The sequence below is a fragment of the Aulonocara stuartgranti genome (assembly GCF_965226115.1).
Source record: "Aulonocara stuartgranti genome assembly, chromosome: 15".
Classification (NCBI taxonomy): domain Eukaryota; kingdom Metazoa; phylum Chordata; class Actinopteri; order Cichliformes; family Cichlidae; genus Aulonocara; species Aulonocara stuartgranti.
The window spans coordinates 18,681,669-18,705,120 of record NC_138951.1 but is presented as its reverse complement, the minus strand read 5'-3'; the positions used below and the strand labels follow the sequence as shown (position 1 = coordinate 18,705,120).

The window sequence follows — 23,452 nt, the reverse complement described above, 5'->3', positions numbered from 1 at the left end:
TGATCACTAATCCATTTGAGCAAATCCCCCTCTGATTGCAAGTTACACATGTCACTGCTGAAGAAGAAGTTGCCATCTTTCTGATATTATTTTAGGATGATCAGGGATGTTTTTCAGTTTTTGTGAGACGTTAAAGGGAGAGGACCTGTTAGAAAGTCTTTTCAGAGTGATTGGATCAATCTTTTCAATCTGCAAAATCAAACTTTTCTGATTTGTTGTTTAGAGATTCTAATTCCCCACTTTTAGAAGCTCAGACTCCTCCTAACCAAGGTGTAACTCTTTTCATTTAGTCTTTATTGTGGCCCATAACACAGTAGGTACCAACAGCATTTAAGGGCTAATGCAAATTGACATCAATGGAAGTGGAAAGTTCAGCAGGTGATGTACTAACACTGTGCTAATTTCTGAAGAGACACAGGCAGTTAAAAAGAAAAACAAAAGAAGCAGGCAGTAAATCTAGTTTAGGGTAAGTCTTTGTTTACTAGTGACCATTTCACTCCTCCATTGTTTTATGGTGATAAATGTCAATATAGGGAGTACAAGCACAGTGCTGAGTCTAAACAAATTGCATGTGGACCTTGAACTGGGATAGCATTTCCTTCAGTTTTCAGTTTTATTTGTCATATGCAAGTTAGCACAGGGTCAACATTGCAATAAAATGTGTTTGACGAGCAGCAGTCACTCAGCAGCATGATACAGTAGAAGAAAATAAAATAAAGTAAAATAAAATAATAAAAAAAAAAGAATAGGAAAATAGTAAGGAGCAAAATATTAGAGAGACATGGTAAAAGAGAAAAGATGACTAAATATATATGTATCTATAAATATATGTACACTAGTGATTAAATAAGAAAATCTTGAAAAGAAATATGACGGGAGGAATGAGCAGCAGAAAATTACAGTGTTGCACTTTTAAATATAAATATCAATAACAATAAAGTGGAGTGACCAGTGCAGATTAACAGAGTACTTGTGAAGCTGCAGGGTAGCTTCTGAGTGCTGTGTTGTGTGTGTTTAAGTGTTGTGGTTGAGGTGTCGTATGGCTTGGTGGTAAAAACTGTTTTTAAGTCTTGTAGTCCGAGCAGACAGGCTCCTGTAACGTCTGCCAGATGGTAACAAGGAGAACAGCTGATGTGCTGGGTGGCTGTGGTCCTTGATGATGCTGTGTGCTTTACGGAGGCATCGCTGGAGATAAATGTCCTGAATGGCAGGAAGCCTCATGCCAGTGATCTGCTCTGCTGCCTTCACCACCCTCTGTAGTGATTTACGGCTGCTGGTAGAGCAGCTTCCGTACCAAACTGTAATGCAGCTCGTCAGCAAGCTCTCGATCGCACACCCAACATTTGAGGCGATGTTGGGTCCAGGAGAAGTACTCGGTGATGTTGACTCCAAGGAACTTGAAGCTGCTGACCCTTTCGACCTTGACACCGTTGATGTGGATGGGCTGGTGTTCTCTGACTGGTCGTTTTCGGTAGTCCACTATCATTTCTCTAGTTTTGCTGATGTTGAGAGTCAGGTTATTTTCCAGACACCACTCGTGCAGTGTCATCACCTCCTCTCTATAGGCCGTCTCGTCGTTGTCTGTGATGAGGCCTATGATGGTTGTGTCATCCGCAAACTTGATGATGATGTTGGACTCGTGTTTAGCAACACAGTCGTGTGTGAACAGGGAATATAGGAGGGGGCTAAGCACACAACCCTGTGGCGTACCTGTGTTTAGGATGAGTGGTGAGGAGGTGTGCTTACCAACTCTCACCACTTGGGGCTTGTTTGTGAGGAAGTTTAGAATCCATCTGCAGGTTGGTGTTTCCAGCCCAAGGTTGATGAGCTTCGTGGCAAGTTTTGAGGGGATGATGGTGTTAAATGCCGAGCTGTAGTCGATGAAGAGCATCCTTGCATATGTATTCCCTTTTTCCAGGTGAGTGAGGGTGGTGTGCGTTGCCAGGGCGATGGCATCCTCTGTGGCTCTGTTTGTCCGATAGGCAAACTGAAGAGGGTCCAGTGTTTCAGGGAGGGAGGAGCAGATGTGACCTTTGACCAGTCGCTCTAGGCACTTCATGATGACGGATGTCAGTGCAACAGGACGGTAGTCATTCAGACAGGAGACCACTGATTTTTTGGGAACGGGAATGATGGTGGATGCTTTGAGGGACGTGGGGACCACTGACTGCCTCAGGGAGAGGTTGAAGATGTTGGTGAACACCTCTGCCAGCTCGTCTGCACACACTCTGAGTAGCTGGCCTGGGATGCCGTCCGGTCCTGGAGCTTTGTGAGGATTGACCTTTTTAAAGATCCATCTCACAGCTTCTGTTTTGAGAGTTAAAGTTGCAGCCTCACTGTCCTCCTGAGGGTAGAGGATCTGCTCTCTGTTGTCTGCGTCAAAGTTGTTAAGCTCGTCTGCAAGAGATGCAGTGGGCTGACTGTGTTGTCTTTCTTGTAGTCAGTGATGCAGCACAGTCCATTCCACAGTCGCCTGGTGTCAACCTTCCAGTGTAACCTTACTTAACCAGGGGTAACGGAACACAGTTGAACATTTGTTTATTGTGGAAAGGAAATGTTTTTGTGTTGATGATAAAGCTACGGCCTTTTGGAGGATGCGGGCATCGATCCCGCTACCTCTCGCATGCTAAGCGAGCGCTCTACCATTTGAGCTAATCCCCCTGTGTCTCGTACTGTAGCACGATCACAATGCAATGACGTGTGCCACTCAAACAATATCAAGACACATTTGTTATTATTTGTCAGACTATATCAATCGCCCATTGGTGATGGCTAAAGATTACGTTGCTTTTTTCTGTGAAGGATACATTCCTGAGTGTTGTGACAGACTAATGAAAGCCCAGTAACAGTAAGGTCTGGTAGGGGTAGCTAGTCACAGGGATTTAAGAGATAGTAAAGAGCCAGGCAGTTAAAAAGAAAAACAAAAGAAGCAGGCAGTAAATCTAGTTTAGGATTAGTCTTTGTTTAATTGTGACTGGTTCACTCCTCCATTGTTTTAATAAATATCAAACTAGAGAGTCCATCCGTATAGTGCTGAGTCTAGACACATAGGGGACCTTGAACTGGGATTGCTCCTCCACACACGCACAGCTTCAGACACCAAGTGTCTTTTAGAATAGAATAGAATAGAATAGAATAGAATAGCCTTTATTGTCATTGTACAGAGTACAACGAAATTGGAGTGCCACTCCCTTGGTGCAAGTTTCAATAATAAATATAAATGTAAAATATAAAAAGTACAAAAAAACAATCGTAAGTACTCAAACAATAGTAAGTACAATATATACAGCATAGCAGCATTAATATAATGACAGTATGAATAGCAGCATAATATAATGACAGTGACGGTATGGAATAGGTTCAATTGTTTTTGTGCTTATTTACTACGGTGATAGCTCTGGGAAAGAAGCTATCCCTGAATCTGTTTGTCCTGGTTTTATGTGACCTGTACTGTCGGCCTGACCGTAATAGTTCAAACAGTTGGTTGCTGGGGTGAGAGTAGTCATTGATGATATTGCCAGCTCTGCTGAGGTACCGAGAGTTTGCAGTGACCTCCAGGCTGGGCAGAGAGCAGCCAGTGATCTTCTGGGCTGTGTTGATGACCCTCTGCAGTACTTTCCTGTCCGCAGCTGAGCACCCTGCATACCATGTTGTTATGCCGTACGTTAGGATGCTCTCTATGGTGGCTCTGTAAAATGTCACCAGCAGCCTCTCCTCCAGGTTGTTCCTCCTGAGCACTCTTAGAAAGTGGAGACGCTGCTGGGCCTTTTTTACCACCGCCGTGGTATTTGCGGTCCAGGAGAGGTCATCAGAGATCTGCACGCCCAGAAACCTCATGGAGTGTACCCTCTCCACACAGCTCCCGTGAATGTAAAGTGGGGCCGGGTCTGCTCTGCCCTTCCTGAAGTCCAAGATAAGTTCTTTAGTTTTCGTGGTGTTCAGTTGGAGGTTGTTAACTGAACACCACTCAGTCAGTCTGTTGACCTCATCTCTGTAGTCCGACTCATCCCCCCTTGAGATGAGTCCAACCACTGTGGTGTCATCCGCGAACTTTATGATGGTGTTTGAGAGATGGGTAGGGGAGCAGTCGGATGTGTAGAGCGTAAACAGGAGGGGACTCAAAACACATCCTTGTGGAGACCCGGTGCTGAGTGTGATGGTGCTGGACCGGTGGGGGCCGAGTCTGACAGACTGTGGTCTATTTGTCAGGAAGTCCTTGATCCAGAGGCAGATGGGGGTGGAGAGTCCCAGGTGAGACAGTTTCTGGACCAGGATCTCCGGGATGATATGATTGAATGCTGAGCTGAAGTCCAGAAAGAGCATTCTCACATAGCTTCCTCGGTGCACAATTTTTTAGTATTTAGTATTATTCTTAGTATTTTGCACATTTCCATTGCACTGTCTTGTCTCTGTATTGTCCTGTTCTGTCTAGTGTTGCACCGTCTTGTCTTGTTGTCTGTGAAGATTCTCAGTCATCCAGGTCATTGTAGTCTAAGGAGCTTGGAAAGAAAAAGCGTCTGGACTTCTTTGTCTTCTGTTTTGTCTCTCACATGAACTTTTTAATCATTGTAAACGCCATGCACAGAATATCAAGTCAATGCAAGTAAACTTTTTACACAGTTTAATACAAAAAGCTCTAAAACCTGTTAATTTTTCATGTGCGCTTGATTACATTTGCACTTTTTACCAATTGATAATAATCTACCTCACAGTTATCTCATAGTAATGCCTCTCTTTCCACCTTCTATACATTCAGTGCTCTGCCATAGTTATTAGTGTTAAAGAAAACGTTGAAGCTGCAGATGTATCTTCTCTCTTGTGCCTCCAGGCGGCAGCACAGACACATCTACGGCTATCGGGGAGTCATAAACATTCAAATAAGTTTATTCTCTATTTCAGGTCGTTTCTTCATTCTACTAATTAGGGTGATTTATTTAAAGTTCTGTTTATATCAACTTCATATTTCATTAATATACACTGCCATAAAGAAATAATCATTAATCAATCAGTTCCTGTTTGCTTTACAGATTTACCCGGTACTCTTAAAATGTATTACTCTCCATAAACAATAAACAGTTTTAAATCACATGGATATTTAAAGTGCTCTATTTAAAATATTTTAACTCATCAGAAAAAAGTTTGGAGGATGCGGGCATCGATCCCGCTACCTCTCGCATGCTAAGCGAGCGCTCTACCATTTGAGCTAATCCCCCCACGCTTCAGAAGGAGCCCGTTCGCAGTACCAACCCGTGATATGCTGACGATTTGTCAAGTCCTGCGATGTTCCGGAGGAGCGCGACAGGTGAGCTTCCGCGTTCTTATGCTACGCGCCGGGTTATCAATGAAATCCAGTACAATAACGCTCCCGAGGTAATACATGTTCCAGCCATGTACTCCAGTCCTAGCCGTATCCCAAACCCTAACCATAATCGTATCCCTAACATTAACCAGCATGTTATATAGTGTTTACCAAAGAGATGTAAGTAAAACGAGTGTACATGCGTATATTCATTCCAAACGGTTCTCTTGTTTGCTGATGTTGGGTCCCCGGAAGCGTAAGATATCGACGATTTGTCACCTAGCTTAAAATGTTAGGCTTTGAAGGTGATAACGTGTTGACAGCAGGGACCTATAATAGCTTATACAAAGACTGCCTAAGTTTGAAGTGTCGAACGAATTGATTTCAGTGAAATTCGTCGCAAAAACTTTCGTGAAAATGTAAATGTGACATTGGCATCTTCTTTATGTTTTGTGTCTCAGCTCCCCCCCAAAAATTACCAATTTTTAAAATAACCATATTTTCTAATTGGTCTGGTTGGTTGCATTTTGCAACTTGAGAGTTAAAACAAACTCACGCCAACCGACGAGACACAAAACTTTGGAGGATGCGGGCATCGATCCCGCTACCTCTCGCATGCTAAGCGAGCGCTCTACCATTTGAGCTAATCCCCCTTATGTGCGCTGCCTCGCAACCTGATAAAGTATATCTATGTAATCGAGTTGGGCTATAGCCAACAGAACCTGTTGGCTTGCTGGCAATGGTGCTGGTTCGGCTGATGAACCGTATCTACCATGTAATCTGTATTCGATCGTTGCGCTTGAACACCGTGAAAGAAGAAGAAAAAAAAAAGTGTCACCTCCTTCGAGCCGGATTTGAACCAGCGACCTAAGGATGTCTATCGCACTCCTCTACAGTCCTCCGCTCTACCAACTGAGCTATCGAAGGGGATGGTATCAGCTTCCCACAGTGTTTCTCTATAAGCGGCAGCGCTACTAAGCATGCGAGAGGAAAGCATTGATTTACTGGGGCAAGATACGTTTTTAAGAGGACTGCTGAGTCAGCGACACTTGACTAAAAATACATTCCCAGTGTACTCTTCTCATCTTGATCTATATTAATACGTGGTGAGACAAATTTGTTTCTTCTTACGATGACCCTGAATACACATATCTAATAATTATATTTTAATAAGAACATACACAAGCAAAATTGAAGTTTGAGGGCAAAGCCCCAAGTCATGACAAGACAACTGTTAACAAGGTGGTTTCTATTATTTGCTGTGTAGCTTGTGGCACACTCGGGTAAATCAGCTGATAAAAACACTGCAGTGGGGTTGGAGTCTTTATTACAAATCATTTACATTACAAAGTAATACATTGGTCTCTTCCATATCATCTTGTTTACAGGCTGGGGGGTTAGTTAAGTAAAATGTCATTTCTCAGATTACAGCATACAGGATGACAATGCTGGCATCACTGATCCACGCAGACACAAACACAGAAACGCATTGACCTTCAGGTACATGATGTCGGTGCTTCTCGCAGCTCGGGCGAGAAGCTTCTGCTGGTAGGTGAAGCATTAGAAAACGGGACAGAAACAAAACAGCAGAGACAAGACACACAGATTTTTTCTTCTGGACTGATGTGAAAAGACTGTGTTTACGACCGTGCTCTGGACGAGCAAATCCGCCCAGAGACACAACTCCCTAGTTAGGTTTGACAAGGGGTTTGCACACACAGGACCAGGTGTTAAAGATGACTTGACCCTCTGATGAGGTTTTCAGTGGCTTGGAGACGTTTCTGACATGTTCCCTGCCTTTACCAACTTTCACAACACTTTTTTTTAATTATATTTAAATAAAAACTTTTATAAATCATCTACAAACCTATATTTTCTATAAATTACAGAACCTGCCTAACCCAGAGGCTCAAGCAGTGGCTGAAATTTGCAGTATAAAACTCAGGGAGAGAGAAAGAAGGGTACAACCTCCGTATCCAGCAGTGACAAAAAGGCTGATAGAAAAAAAACAAACATCTAAACAACACCAAACTGATTTTAAAATTTAACCAAAACAAGAGACAAAAAGGGTCTTTTTTTGAGTGAGCTCGTTTCCCTCTGACCCTGCGGCATCCACTTGTGTCACAAAGGACATGACAGACTCACGCTGGGCCAGAGTGTGTGTGTTGGTGTGTTTAGCTTCCTGTGTGCATATTGTGTGTGTATTGCGTTATCCCGCTCGAGTGAGCAAATCCTGGGCCCATGTCTTGATTGCCGAGGTCGTGTGTTGGAGAAGCTGCCACGTCGAGTTGGTAAAGGACAAGGCGTGGCCCTGCAGACATGATACAGACACCTCCCCACTGCAACAGAGAAAGTAAAAAAAAAAAAAAAAAATCACTCACTGCAGCTTTAATGATGCTTTTAGTTCCTTTTAAACAATACAAACAAACACATTTGTCTACTACACTACTCATAACTGATTGACAGATCATTACAGAGTTCATCTGTCAATCACCTCAGAGGTTATCAACAGCCAAGGAAAAGGCCGCTGATGCATCTCTGCTTTAGACTGCTGCCCTCACAACCGAGACCTGGACAGTTGTCAGAGGATGAATGAATGGAGAAAATAGTCCAATTGTTTATCAGCTGGGTGCAACTACCTGGCTCCAGTAAACAGAAGAAGAACACACTGCTGAGAAGTGAAATGTGTGTGGTGCTGTGACGGTACTGTGCAAATAGGAGAAACGTACACAGACAAAGCCTACAAAGATCTGCCAAACTTCTGGTGAGCGACTCCCTTTAAAGAACAAATAGGAACGAGGTCCAAACTCCAGCAGGATAAACTGGCATGTCACTACATCTGTCAGTGCAACTGGTAACCTGCACGCATTTCTCAATGGCTTCAATAAAACACAGCAATAAGTAAAGGTGAATCACGTTTCATCCCAACAAGCACCATAACGAGGGCTTCATAGTTAAATCATTGTTGCAGCAGTGCCACAGATTCTTATAGTTAGTCAGCCCAGAGGTAAGGTGTCTTCGTTTTAGTCAGATTATTCTAATACAAGCTGTGCTGTTCTTCTTGTTTAACCCCACAGACCAAATACATCTTTGTGAAACCAGTCTCAGCCGGTTTAACTGCCCCACACTCGGGCATGTAGTAATAAAGATTAACTGTTAAAGAGCTGCTGTTAGTACTGACTTGCAAGAGTCCTCTAAGTTGGCCCATGCTCTCTGTAGCAGGTTAGATGTGTACGCCAGCGCTGGCAGGATGTAGTTTTGATGTAGGAAGATGAGGAGCTCCTTCAAATATGCCAGAGCCTGGAACACACTCTCTGGGGTGTTGGTGTTCACCTGGACAAAGACATGCAACACAATCAGAGTCAGACTGGTAGTTATCTGGTAGTTTCTTATGTAATGCTCAAAATTTTAATTAAGGGGGAAAAGTGACACAGTATAAACACAAATAAATCCACAAAAGGATGAAATGATAATCCAGCTGGACTGTTTAATATACACCCAGAAAGCTGTGCTTCAGCCCCCCCCCCCAAAAAAGAACAATTGTACTTCAACATTTAAATGTTTAAGGTCAGGTGGAGCTGTAGCCATGGCCTTACCCATTCTATGACAAGAGGTGTGGTTTCTTTAACCCAGACAATAAACCGTGAGGTGTTTTCAGAGATGAAGACAGCTGCTGACTTTGCCTTTTCCAAACCTTGTTCCATTACTGGACCCAAAACCCGGACACACTCAGAGTAATAATAAGGAGTGTTTGTCTCCAACCAGCTACAGAAAATACAAAACACACAATACAGACAATAATGATCATAACTGCAATCTTCATTAGAGGAAAAATGGAAGAAAAGAAAAAGTCATACATTTTTTTAAATTTTCTTTTTAAAAGCAAATAATTTTATGGCAGAACAGCAGGTTAATCTAATAAATCTATATTAATATAGAATTCTAAATAAATGCCAACAAACCACAGGGAATAAAACACTGTGTGCCTGAGCGTTATCAGGAAGTGAGTCAGAAGCTTGTTTTAGATTTTAGGGATCATTTTTAAGTGTCGGCTCTGTTGACTAGAAATGATCGTACCTGAAGCCCTGCTTTGAGTAGACTGTTATTTTGCTCCAGGCCTGCTGAGATACAGCTGTGATCCCTGAGGAGTGCAGATACCTGGCTGTGATGGAATCTGAAACGTAATATAAACACAATGAGTAGGCCACAGATACAAAGATAGGCGAATATGGTGAGTAAACGGCACTCTGACAGACCTGCGACAGAGCCGTTTGATCTGACGTCGTGGGCGATGAAGCCGGCAACGAACACGAGCAGAACCAGGAGCAGCTTGGACCAGGGGAACCCGTGACCACGCATCTTTACCTGCAGATTCTGGAGAAACACAAAGCACATGTCAAATAAGGTTCATAATCCAACTGTTAGCTTTATGATTCCATACATCTCTAGTTGTTGCCCAAGAAGCAGGGATAATGTCAGAAGAAGTTTTTAAAGAGGAGTTGCACATGCTCATTCATGCATTCATCTCTCCAGTACTCCCATCTGCAACTCACCAGGTTCTCCAGTTCAGTAACTCTGCCCTTGATGCTTGGAAACTACCCAGTAAGTCCCAAAACAGTCGTTCCAATAGCACAACACTACTGATCTCTTTAATAAGCTTTCAATTTAATATTCTTCTCTTCATTCCTTTAGTTTTAGTTCCTAAATTTATATCTTAATTTTTTAGGCTTTTTATGCCTTCTGTCAGCACTTTATAAATATTGCTCACTTTCATATTGTAGAGGTGCTTCATGAGTTAATATTTACACTATCTTCGTGTCTAACCCAGACTTTTTTGAAATCGCGAGTTTCCTTTTAAACAAACATGAACAGGCCGAGTTGCTCACCTGGCACAGGCTGTTGCACTCCTGAAGGTCATGAGATTCAATGGTGTCTCTCATTTCTTCGTTGGTCACTCTAAAAGACTGGATCGTTTCCTCGAGGTTCTTCCGAAGCTAAAAACAAAAAAAGTCCAAGTAAAACACAGTGATGGGATTAAAAGACAATAAAAATACAAGTTACATTAAAACTGCATTATTAATCAGATTACACAGGCTTTGATGTTTAAATAACAGTATCCCTGGGAGGTGCGTTTGGTTTATGAGCCAACAGACATTGTGACAGCACTTGTACCTTTGGTGGAAGGATGTTCCAGGACTTTAATAAGTGGTTCAAAAGCAAACTGAGGAAAGAAAGCAGTGAGTCTGAAATCAGTTTGAAATCATCTTCATTTGTACAGTTTACCTTATGTGGAGATGTGATCATAAATAAAAAGACAAAAAAATAAATGGTCCACAGGTTACCTGGACTGGGGTAGGTGTTTGGTGTAGAGCTGCCTCCACACTCCTAAACTCTGAACATCAACACACAGACACTCAGTCATACTGCTGAGCAGCTGCAAGAAGCAGAAGACAATGCGGTTAATTTTTATCATTTTACTCATAATGTATTCTTTGACATCGTTTAGTGAGAACACAATTTTATTGAGCAGTTCTGCTTTATTTAATCACTTTTGTCAAAGATCGTGTTGTGATGGCTGCTGTAACAGTACAGTAGCAGCAGTAATGTATACAGAATTGTGGGTCTCACCTCCCTCTTCATGTCGTCAGGACAGTGTGGCGTGGCTCTGGACAGAAATGACGGCAGGTACGTGTGCAACGTGTTCTCTGGCTTGGCACCAAATGCGAGGACCTTCAGTCGAGGATACAAACGCCTCAGCTGCTCCTGCAGACTGTAATAAAAAACAGAAAAAAATATATTAGGACTCAGAACGCAGATAACATTTTTGCAATGCTTTTATTTCTAAACAGAGATTATGAACAGTCTGATATGTCTTGCTGTTGGTCTGTGTTTGCACTGGTTTACATTTACCTTGGTGACAGGGCGTTCTTTGGCATGAAAGCAAAATCGAGCAAAGGAAAGAACTCTTTCGGACCCATAATACCAAATCCTTTTGTCAGGTTTGAATGAAGTCTGGGAAAAGAATTAAAGTATGTTGAAATATCCATGACATTCAAATTAAAGGTATCACTGTTAATGATCTTAATAGTTCAAGTACTACAAATGAATGGAAAGGAAGTGTCTGGAAGATGAAGAAATTTGAGAAATTTCATGGATTTCTGAGTCAGACTTACGAGAGAAGTCTCTCCAGATAGGCGATGGCATATGAGGACAGAGACTTCACTCCCAGCACAGGGAGCATGATGCCCAGCCACACTGAAACAAATAACATTTTCTTTAGTTTAGGAAGCTTTTCTTCTGTTAAAGTGAAAATAAATATATTTAATCACACTTTGGGTATGATTTTGTACCAAATCAGTAATTTTAGACACCATTTCCCCCTAACTTTCATTGCAATTTTGCACTGTAAACATTTAATATAGTCACACTAACTAATAACACTTGGAGCACCAGCAGCTATCAGGGGGGAATATTACTGCTCTAATGTGCTCTGTTGCTTCAGTGAACCCCAACCCAGAATGTCTGTCTTCACACATTGTTGGGAAAGTGGGAGAAAGGGGAAAACAGACAGATCTGGACTAATACTGGGCAAATGCCTACTTGTTCAGAGCAGTTTTGGGCTTTATGGATATGCGGTAATGTAAAATATTGAAATTATTGTGTGCCTCTGTGTAAAAGTGTTTATTACCTCTTAGACCCTGGCTGAGATCATAAAATCCTGCTTGGCCCAGAGCCCACATGATGGTCAAACACTTTACTGGACGATTCTGAACTGACCGCAACATTTCCAAATACTGCAGAAAAGGAACAAGAAGAAGGGAGAGTTTTACAATATAATAATGCAAAATTATTCAAACAGACAAATCCAGCAATACCCCCTCTGAAACTACCAGTTTGAAAATATAATACATAATTTGATAATATTACACATGTCCAGAAAAGTTAGGAAAAATATAGCTTGAGCTTTTAGTGTAATAACATGCAGAGCAGGACAAGAGTAGCAAAGCTGCTGATTATTTGCCGGAGTGACAGTCACACACTCACCTCTGGCAGATTTTGGGTGGCTATTTTGGGTTTGTCCTGCAGGACTGCCTGAATGCAAACTCTGTAGCCATGTAGAGGTTCTCCTGGAAATAAAAACAATAAGCTTTAGGTATTGGTACTTTCGGCTTCTTTTTCTGCTTTATGAATTTTAACTAAAAACTGAAACAATGCTTGGGTAAAATCTTTATTTCATGAGGCATCCTGGTGACCTTGCTGACTGCTCTTGGTTAAAGTTTGGTAAAAGGTAAACACTGGTAATTTGAGGTTTGAGTCATGATGGGTTTTGACCCCACCCTAGCGTTGAACCATAACAGTGATCTTTGCTGTTTTTTGTCCCCTGACTGCCAAGACAGTCACACCACAAGACACATCACTTTCTTTCACAGCAGTGCACTTTTGCTCCTCGCTAAAAGCTTGTTTAGTTTAGCTCGTGCAAAGATCAATCTAGATCAATAGATGAATCTAGACACAACAAAAGCTTTTTGAAAGTGAATACAAGGAAGGAACATAATGATTGCCTGCAGCTGCCTTTCTTTCAGGGTCTCTCATCTCATCTGCTTTCAGATGTTGGCTTCAGGCCTGTCGCTACCTTGTGGGCTTTGTCAAGTATGTCCACCACCTGGCCTTCTCTTCACTTCTATCTGTGCTGCCATTGAGGTGATATGGTTTTTATGGTCAAAGACAACCACTAACCTGGGCATAAACATCCCCCCCACCTATTTACCCCCTTGTTTATTTGCATGTATTTATTTGGTTCATATGTAATGTTTTATATGTTTTATATTCAATCAGAATATTATTTCAACTTACAGAACATTTAAGTTTATTATTGAGATTTCTGCAGCTTTGGTATCTTGGCGCATTTTTCCCTGTCTGTTAATGTTCTACTGAGTAAAGTCGCATCAATAAAAGGATGTAAGAGGTTCTCCTGGGTTTACCTGACTGCCTGTCCAACTCCCTGAGCATAGTGTAAACACAGTGGTCGAAGAAATCTGGCAGAGCGCTGCTGCAACGTCCGATGAGGCCTTTGATCACGCCCCTCAGCTCTTTTCCTGTAAGGCAGTATGGGTAGTCTGGGAAAGAAAAGACAAACAGGAAGACTTAAGTACTGAAATGCTTTAACCGCACGATAAATAAATGGGCATATCAAAACAAGAGTCTGCCTGACCATAAGGGTGGCTGCTGAGTGTGGGCTCCGTGTCCTGGGCAGTTAAATGGAGGTTGAGGTATCCAGCCAGATCTTTGATCCAAACCGAAGGGTTTTCTGGAAACAGGGTCTGACTGCGAGCCAACTGCTGCTTCAGGTCTGCAACATCCAGCTGAAGACAGGACAAGAGAAAAATATCAGCACTGGAGTCTCAAAAAGAACACACCCTCCAAGCAAAGGCTAGATCGGTTTCAGCATGTGACAGTTGGCTTTGAAGATGTAACAATGCTGCTTTGTTTAGAGATCATTTCGGGTCATTTCTTTCACTAAATTTCCATTGAGTTTAATATCAGTCAACTTAAGAAAATGTCTCTTACTGACCGCTTTGAACGCCTCCTCGAGGGTTTTGTAAGTTGTGGGAGAGGCTGTATTGCTCGAATACGACTTCTTGGGTGGTTTACTTGATGAGGGCTTCTTGTTTTGAGGCTCGGATGGTGGAGGAACCTGCTCCTTGTTCTGCTTCTTTCCCACCTTCTCCAAGCTGTCATACAGACTCTCTGACATCTTCACGGGCGCTGAAGGACAAAACAAAGCAGCTGCAGTGAAATGCAGTGACTCCTCTATCCTGAGTCCTAAAAATCAAGTTACTCTCCTCAGCGTCTTGCTTACCCCCTTCTGCCCTCCCTCCACGCCTTGTGTAATGGGCTGTTACCCAAAGGAATATTTGTGGCACACTCAATACAATTCACAAAGGACTGGAGTTAAGCACCAACAGCATTCCAGCTCTCCCCCTTGTGTGTTTCTGGTAAACAGTTTTGAGGACCTATACAAAGTTAAGAACGCCTTATTTATTTTTTTTAGAGCCTGTACTTTGATATTAAATCAATACTTATTTGCAATGTTTTATAAAGGCAATAACAAGTAATTGTATTTATAAGATGTCAAAGCTCTCTCACTGGCTGAAAGTGGCAATACATTGAAATTGACCCTGTTCTGCTTTTATTCATTTCCCATCAAATACCTGCAGCTTGGAATAAATCTGACACCTTTACACACTGTGGGGAAATCAGAGAGCAATTTAACTGCTTACCAGTTTTTACTCTGTTGGTGATCAATCATTTTGTCATTTTGTGTGCAAAACACACCAGGGGTGGATGGCAGGAACTAAGATCACTTTTCTTTAAATTTAAGGTGGTTAATGAGGTGATTTGACGAACGACTCAAATTGGCCTTTGACCTATGAAGCATTTATAGTGATCACAGTAATATGGGCTGCTTCTGTTGGCTCTAGAAAAATGTTTTCCTTCACTCCAACTCAGGCCATCGTGTCAGTCACAGTGCTATCTCTTTCCTGTACTCCGTTTCAGAATGGAGCTCCTTTTTAAACTCTATCTGTGATCATAACTGAGCGGCTGTGCTTTTTCATGAGAAAAATAGAAGTTGGACTGAACCAAATCAAGCTTTAGTCACACATGTGGATTTAGAGTCAGCATGTCTCTATTTTTAGTCTCAAACATGAGTGTGCCATGTTTTACAGAGAAGCTCAAAATATAACGAGAGAAACATATGAAGAGGTTTAACAGGCATGTGAGTGTGTGTGATAGTAGAAGAGCTGCATAGTATGCAATCAAATGCTGCATGAATGTGTGCTTGTGTGTGTTGATCACTGAAACTGTAAAGATTGTTATAGCATTTTTCAAGTCAGGGAGGAAAGTTACCACTATCAAAGCTTTAGGATCAAGGCATGGAAAGACCTGTCTATATTTACAGTCTTGTAATCTTTGGTATCTAGTGCTCAGCTGTTTTCTTGTGGCCTGCATGGCAGTTTCATCTGTATTTTTTCAGCTGGGAAATGAAAAACAAAAACAAATTTGTATGAGGCCTAAAAATACTGGAAAATAAATAAAACTAAATTAAAAAAAAATAAACACTGAATTTCAGCCCACCACAGACCTATAACTCTGAAAATACATTAATATAGAGGTGAAATTATGCAAGGCTTCAACAAATATACCAATGTTTTTGCACCCAATAAATAAATCAGCTGATTCTGAGAGGGTGATGGTGGGTGGGGGAGGTTGATGAAACTGATGTTTCATGGAATGATTCTGCTGAAACAGTAGACTCCCTGGTTAATTATCGAGGTTTTAACAAAATGTGGAGCTTGAAATGTCTTTTCTCATGGCATCATATGACTCAGAAATCCTTGCAACCTTATCTGGGACCTTGTGCACTATTGTCTGCAGTGGATAATCACTTAAAGTCTAAGTGAACAGGGAACTTTAAGCGAAGTGGTTGGTTTCCTTAAAACCAACCAATTAACATCCGTTTTAAAAAAAAGAAGCACATGACTGCAGACTTAGGGAAATACCAGCAGTCCTTGTAAATGACAAACAGTTCAAAACAAAGACAGAAGTGTCCTGATCAAAATCAAATCAAGTCACTTTTATTGTTACATCACATGTGCAGGTACACTGGTACAGAACATGCGAGTGAAATTCTTGTGTACAAGCTTTACAAGCATGGGTGACTGACTTCGCTCAGCAAAGAGGGAAGGCATTCTAAAGTTTTAGAGCAATAAGAAGCAAAAAGCTAATAAAATTTAACTTGAAGGTTGGATTACAGAAGGTTTAACATACTAAACATTTATTTTTCTGAATGAATCATGCCGTATCTTCAATTTTTATCTGTATGTTTCTGAGATTAGGGAGTTGGACGAACATTGAGCTCTGAAAATAATTAAATAACACAATTAATATAATCCAACTGAAGTGTAAAAATGTTTCCCATGTGGGACTCGAACTGGTCTCTGGTGTGAGCAGTAAAATTATTCAACCCCCGCTCTCTCTAAGGTGCAGGTGTTAATGCTCAATTCCGATTTTTTTTTGTCTGCTTGTTCACACTACAAAGAAAAATGTGACAGCAAACGCTCTCCAACGTTGTCTTCCCCACAGGTTCACTGACATCTACACTGGATGGCCAGGAAGTATTCGCGATGTCTTCTCGGGCGCTTCTCTGGCGCTGGTAATTGGCGTCTGTCTTGTGTCAGTGACGTAAAAGACGGATTTAATGCGACATGACCATTCAAACAGCAGTCGCTTTCTAAAACATCGGATATGTATCGGATTCAGTACCACATACGAAAGTGACCCAGATCGAATTTGAAAATATTGGATTTGTGCCGTTCACACTGTCATACCATGATCGGATATGGGTCGCATAGGGTTAAAAAAAAAAAATTTAAAAAAATAATCGGATTTGATGCGCTTTCGCCTGCAGTGTGAACGTAGCCTAAATGTCACCTTTTTCCCCTCTTTGAAACTGGGAATATTCTTTTCATTTTTTGTGTACATGAATACAAGTCAGTACGAGAGAGAGCCCAAAATATGAATCCACAGATTAAATGTTGTGACCATTTCATGAACTGTCACAAGACTGTGCTGCTGGCTCTCTAGTAACTTCCTCACACTGGACTGCTGCTGATGACAGCAGTCCTTTTTCCGCTCTCCAAACTCTGTCAGCTCAGCGTAGTGACCAGTTCTTCACCTGCTGCAGGTTCTAGTTCTGGATCTTATGTGGGTTCTCCACAGCAGAGAGAGGACTAATGTCTCCAGCTGAAGCCCAAGATGGTGGTGTTAAAATTAGCCTGACTGAGACGAAGGACTCCAGATAGCTGAAAGATTTCAAGGAGAGAACTGACAACAAAGCCAGCAAATCGCAAAACATGTGATGGATCAGAGCTAGCTAAACTTTCAAAATAAGAGCGAAGAATATATTTTCATGACTCAAATCTTTGAGTGTGTCGCTTGAGTAAATTCTATTAGTGGGAAACACTGCAATGTAATTAGTATTTCAAACATAAGCCTAAATGTAACATCTATGACTTCCAGCAGTCATTCACCCTATGCTTTACATTCGAGGCTGGTGCGGGGTAGGCAGCTATAAGCTGTAGTATTATGAGTGGGCTCAAAAGCTCCACTGTGAAACAACAACTAACAGGATCTCACATTTTACTGTCTACAGTCAGACTCCCTAGTCATTTTGATAGTAGATTTTTCATCTCAGTTTTATGAAACTATTTAAAACCATCTCAAAGAAACAACAGTTTTTGGGATCATTTTGGTGTAATTTACTACAAGAAGCATATTAGCAGAAATCATTAACGTGTGACAGCTTTCAGATTATAGTTTCTATCAAGACAAAATACCAAAAAGAACAAATTTTACTGCCCTAATCCACGGGCCACTAAAAGCCAATAATAGCTGAGATGATGTTTTTAAGCTTCCTTAAATTCAAGCTTTGTGGTTCTCACATGTTTAGACATGTGGGAACAAAAAGCCGAGCATGGTTATCATACAAGCAGTTCTTTATTTGTCAGGGACCAAAACACTGACCTCATAAGAGAAAAGATGTCTTGTACCAGATTTATCTACTAGCTAATTCCCATCTGCAGTCGCTGGCCAGGTACGCCCAATCATAAACATCACTGATTTAAAGGGCTTTTTAAATAATGCAAACAGCAAAGGCAGAGACATTTACCACTCTTCTCTGTGATCCAAGCTTCACGCTCTTATCTGTTGAACACTTACATAATGCCTGATTTTGCTGCAACACTTTTCTTGCTCAACCACATACGTAATCCCTCCAGGCTAAAGTTTAAAAAAAAAAAAAATCCTCCAGTTTTATGTGTCAAAACCACAGACCCAAAAGTAACAGCCTCATGATCAAGTCCTGATGAAAGCCTTTAAGAAACAAACTGAGATTTGGCAAAATATCTTTCTGAATGTGTGATTATGTTGTTTGTGTTAATAAAATGATTCACATAAAGTGTTGGAGAGTTCATTTACTAAACAGATCAGGTTTATTTCTTATAAGCTTTAGACTAAAGCTTTACACCACTTCCCCACTGAATCAGCCACAGTGATCAGACTTTGGACAGTAAGATTCAGTGATAAAAATGAAGCAGAAACAAACAGCTCCAGCAAAGTGAGATATAATCATTTTGTGATGATCATCCAAAAATCAAAAGACTCAGTGAAGCCTCTTCAAGCTGCTATTGCTAGATTTAGTGAACAGAAAGTATTTTGGTCAATTTAAGGGTAGAAATTGATCAGAGGTCAGTAAATAATATGTTGACCTTGTGAAGAGTAATTTCTAACACAGATAAAGATAACTATGGTGTTTGTCAGTCTTTGACATAGTAGGAGACACCGGGCGGGACTCTAAACAGAGGGAACAGCAGGGTTTGTTTGGTACGTAAGATTTGATAAAACACAAATTAATTCTGGTTCTTAAAACATGGCAGAAAAAAATGAATAAGTAGATTAGGAGCTCCAGCTTCAGTATGGGCTTCATACTCAGTAAAAACAAAACATCATTAGGTTGACATAATGTTTCAGCAATGTGGTAGATTGAAGCTGCTGGTAATTCAGTATTAATATCACCTAACTGCACGTCTAAACTTGTCATAGCAACGTTACCGAATTAGGTTTCATTTTCCAATTTTTAAAGGTGTAAATCAAACTACTGAGTTTAGCACCTTATTCCAACTAGGGCTGGGCCATATTATACCGTTCACGGTAATACCGGTATAATGTTAGGCAACGATAGGAAAATGAAATATCGCGATAGAATATGAGTAAAACGCGCATGCGCAGTGCCTTTGTTTTCATACGCACATGGCCGATTGTTGAGTGAAACAAATGAACCAGAATTGGTTTGTAAAAAATGGTGCAACTTCAGTGATGTGGAACTGGTTTGGTGTTTGTCCGTCAGATACACGACAAAGCACATTTTTTTGCAGAACATGCAAGCGGCTGTCGTTATTGTCGTATTTGTCGGACTAAGATGCTCTTAAATCTGGGAGTAATCTGTGTCCTAAACTCCGTATACTTCAGGTCAAACAACACTGCAGCATCACAGAGTTAAAAACTGTCTAAATTCTTACATCTTTAATAGAACGATCAGCATTGCTGCTTTACCAGGTGTAACTATGAAGTTTAACTTCCAGGCATCCATGAAAACAAAATTTATTACATTTAACGGAGTTAGAAGTTAGCAGGAAGCTAGCGGAAGTTAGCTCGCTAGTTTCGCTAGTTACCTAAGCATGATATAGCATGTTCTGACTGAGAGATTTCTGAAAAAATTCAAACGTACAGCTCTGCTATCACTGCCAACATAAATGAAGACAGGAAACTAAACAGCAGTGACGTTTGTAGGGTTACTGAAGTTGGGCTAGCTGGTATATAATGATGTGCTACGTGATCGCTAGCGACACAGCTATGTTAGCATAACATAAACAGTGAAGCTGGAGGACGAACACTAACACTTTTCCACTTATAAAAGTTAACGTTAAGGTTCCTGATAGTTAGAGACAAATTCAGTCGCATGGCAGGATGCTGTAAAAGGACCAAACTTCAGTCAGGAGAACAACTGAGATAATCCATCCACAATACAAGGTTAGTCATTAATATACTGCAACAACATGGGAATAGAGCAGCTGCCAGAGAATTCAACATTAATGAATCAATGGTACAAAAGTGGAGGAAGCAAGAATGAGTTTAATAAAGTTTGATTTATCTGACTGCTTTGTTTCGCTTAATGTGCCTTATAATCCCATGCACCTTATGGTCCGAAAAATACGTACTGCACACTGCAGTTTAATGTTGCAAAGCACCTCTTTTTAACTTCAGTGGATATTATACATGGTTATGCTCAGGATATGTCAGCCCATTTCTACTGGAAATGCCTTTTAGTTAAACTTTCAGCAAGGAATTTGCATTTGCACTGTTACATTTTTATAAAGCTTTAATGTACATAAAAACCAGCTTCTTGTTTAAGTGAAAATAAATGGAAGGTTGTCTTTTTGCGCTAGTAATGTTGTGGAGTTGTATTTTGTCTCGCATCAATTATATCGTCAGTTATATCGTTATCGCAAATTTTCAAATATATATCGTGATAAATATTTTTGGCCATATCGCCCTGCTCTAATTCCAACTTTGACATTTCTGGTTAACAATGAGAATTCTCCTGCTGCCACTGATAGTATTAAAAGGAGGACAAGTTTGAGATCCAACACTCCAGTGACTTTATTCATGTGAGGAATGTCAATAGAATCTTCACTCCATGTTTGATCAGAAGACATAAGTAAAAACCTGAGTAAACTTTACTCGATAAAAAGTTATTAGCAGAAAAACATTTTTAAAAATCAAAATTAGCTATTTATATTATTTATATTATTTGTTTTCACTGTGGTTATCATTTACTGTAGAAACAACGTATGCAGTTCAAAGTAAAGAAGAACAAGCATTTTCTCCAAGCATAGCATCCCAATGCACTTCAGATCCAGCATCACTTTCAAAGACCGGTTCATCCCAAGGACAGAACACCAAGACACAAGCTAAACAACAGTGTACCATATGTAGTGCACTTAGGGGTACTCAGACCCTTATTTCTGATTGAAACATATTAAAAGTGCAATTTAAATAGAGGAAAGAAAAGCGTAAGTGACAGCTGGAGTGTCAGTATTGTTGTATCCTTGCAATATTGTTTAGATGATAGAAGCAGGACTGGGTGGCCGGGTTTCTTAAAGGTGAAATTGGAATTGAAAAGCTCATCCAGGTTTCTGATTTTTCAAAGATCACTCATAAAAGTACCCTACATCTTCTGATTTATAAAAAACTTGCCCTTTACACCAGAAGGCTCAAACAAAAATATAACTCGGACACTGATCACCTCGAGGATTATAGGTAAACAGGAACAGTAAGTTGTATTGTTACTAATAGGAGTCCTTCTAAATAAGTAAGAAAATAAAGTCATAAGTAATAACAAAATAGAGTAACGAGTTTAATCTATTTATATAAACGATGATAATAGCAGTGATAACTGTTTATGAGGCATAAAGCTGAAGTAAAACCATGGCTAAACGTGTAGCATAAGATTTAAATGGCCACGTTGTTAAATATTTACCCCCAGAGAAATGACAGCCATCACTGTAGGCGAGGTAAAAACAAACTAATGCTGCTTAACGTCATACCGATCAGCTCCAAGATGACAAAAACACCTTCAGGCTCGTTCGAAAGAGCAGCTGAAGGGAGGTCAAAGGTCAAAAAGCGTCTCACACATGCTGACAGACTCTCTCAGTGCTGACGTTCACTTTGTTGACACTGCTAACGAGCTAACTAGCCGCACGAAGCACAAAGGCCGCTCAGCTAGTAGTTTAAAATTCACGCCGACACACGGACTTAAGGTAGAGCCACTCAGAGCTGAGCTGGTAAAACTGCAGACGGTGTGAGATAAAATTAATACCAGGAAGTAATGCTGCGTGAAGTTGAGCTTCAGCAGCTAGCAGTGGGCCGTGTTCACTTACGTCTGGACGGCTGGTTAGATTCGCCCAGGGCTTTCCTTTCTCCGCTGGCTTTCTTGTCGGCCGCTATCTTGCCTCCTCCGCCGGAGTTGTTGCTATTTTTCTTGCCTTTCTTCACCACCTCCCATTTTCCGACCGAGCCGTTATTTGAAGCCATGTCTCCGGGTCCAGATGGGCTGTTATTAGTTCGGGTACCGTGACTTCCTGCCTCCTTCCTCCCTTCTGCTGAATGAACGAGAGGACGTTGCGTAAACTGCTCTGAGCGTTTAACCGTCCGCGTGCCACGTCTCTATGTCGGCATGACGTCAGAGTGATGTGTTTGGACCGTTAACTTTCGTGTTCGTAGCCGAACGGAACAAGTTTAAACACGGAATTTATTAAACGCGTCTTCAAGACGGAATCATAGACGACCCCGATTCATTTTAAACACAACTAAATACAACAATAATACGAGTTCGGTTTTAAAAAAATAAAATACATTTTAAAAAATCTACAATTTATTGTAAAATAAACAGCAACTGCTTTTTGATAACTGTTTTTAAATTTTCAAAAAAATTAAAAAGAATTAGCGCAAAACTTACATTTCAATACTTTTTAACTTAATACCAAAATTAATATCCTTGGGGTTATCTCTTATCTATTTGGTTATGCCATACTATATTAATTATTATTGAGCCATTTTAGATTCTATAGAGTACAGTGGTCCTCTTTTAATCCTGCCCGAGAGCTCCAACTCCAACATCCTTTGTCCACAATTTCCACTCTCCCACCTATGTACCTTTTCTTTTTCCGGTCACAATCTCTACCACACCTCTTTCATACCTCTCACCCATACAACTTACCATTTTGTTATCTTACCTTATTTTAGTAGTCAGACAATATTAGGCATTTAATGTCATTTCATTAATCAATAATTACCTAATTGTGAAAATGATCTCTAAAGCATATTTAGAGCATCAGATATTCTAGATTTAGTCCAACTCACTGGTTCTACCTTCAAGTGTTACAATTATCTGTTTTGGATCATAATTGACAAAACAAATAATTTGTAAACAAATAATTTGTAGTCATCGCAGCCTCTAGAAAATTTGACGTTTCGCTTTGAAGATATATGGATTATAATAATATATGCCAATAGTTGAAATCCTAAATATGAGACATAACTAATTCTATCATGAAGCTGCATGCTTTAAAAAATCCCACTCAAACTGTGATGTTTGAATCACTGCCTCTGTCCATTATTATCCATTCCTGGCTCAGCAAACAGGTAAAATTCAAAGGCTTATTTTCTATTTTGTGAACAGGAAGCTGAACATCAGGTACTCTACTGCTCAGCTTTGAATAAAAACATTCAGCTCATTTCCATTTGCCTGTGAAAAGTTCATTATCTCATCCTCTATGCTATCATCACTGATAACTGCCAGGTCCAATTAAACCATCAGCATGCTGCAGTTTTCTGTCTGGCTGCCATCTCTGTGGAACAGACGGTCAAGTACATCCTGCAGCGTCGCTTAGTGTTTGGCACAAACCTCCCAAATCCCTCAGCAGACCTCCTCCACTCACTGTGAGTGGAAGCATAATCCTGAAACTGAGTGGA

The 23,452-nt window shown here is 40.7% G+C and overlaps 2 protein-coding genes across 2 annotated transcripts in view; both read right to left on the bottom strand.

Moving 5' to 3' along the window:
* Positions 1-4,852, bottom strand: part of esco2 (establishment of sister chromatid cohesion N-acetyltransferase 2) — a gene marked incomplete at its 5' end in the record, with an annotated part of 134,545 nt that extends 129,693 nt beyond the window's left edge. The window contains one exon of the mRNA XM_082504944.1: positions 4,845-4,852. The remainder of the gene's footprint in view (positions 1-4,844) is intronic.
* A 1,757-nt stretch (positions 4,853-6,609) lies between these two features.
* On the bottom strand, positions 6,610-22,138 carry tmem214 (transmembrane protein 214). The gene is made up of 17 exons (XM_082506324.1): positions 21,859-22,138; positions 13,872-14,065; positions 13,512-13,662; positions 13,282-13,416; positions 12,344-12,426; positions 11,988-12,093; positions 11,473-11,554; positions 11,210-11,311; positions 10,928-11,069; positions 10,642-10,733; positions 10,472-10,520; positions 10,186-10,293; positions 9,556-9,673; positions 9,377-9,473; positions 8,896-9,064; positions 8,481-8,632; positions 6,610-7,638 (listed from the first exon to the last, which is right to left on the bottom strand). The coding sequence occupies exons 1-17, from the start codon at positions 22,010-22,012 to the stop codon at positions 7,509-7,511; spliced, it is 2,064 nt and encodes a 687-aa protein (XP_082362450.1). The 5' UTR covers positions 22,013-22,138; the 3' UTR covers positions 6,610-7,508.
* Positions 22,139-23,452: the final 1,314 nt, after the last annotated feature.

Excerpts from the sequence above, each read along its gene's own strand:
- tmem214 (XM_082506324.1), bottom strand. The coding sequence starts at position 22,012 with ATGGCTTCAAATAACGGCTCGGTCGGAAAATGGGAGGTGGTGAAGAAA. Across the intron at positions 11,555-11,987 it reads TCTCAGCCAGGGTCTAAGAG|TGTGGCTGGGCATCATGCTC; the intron begins GTAATAAACACT and ends TATTTGTTTCAG. Across the intron at positions 9,065-9,376 it reads TACTCAAAGCAGGGCTTCAG|CTGGTTGGAGACAAACACTC; the intron begins GTACGATCATTT and ends TATTTTCTGTAG.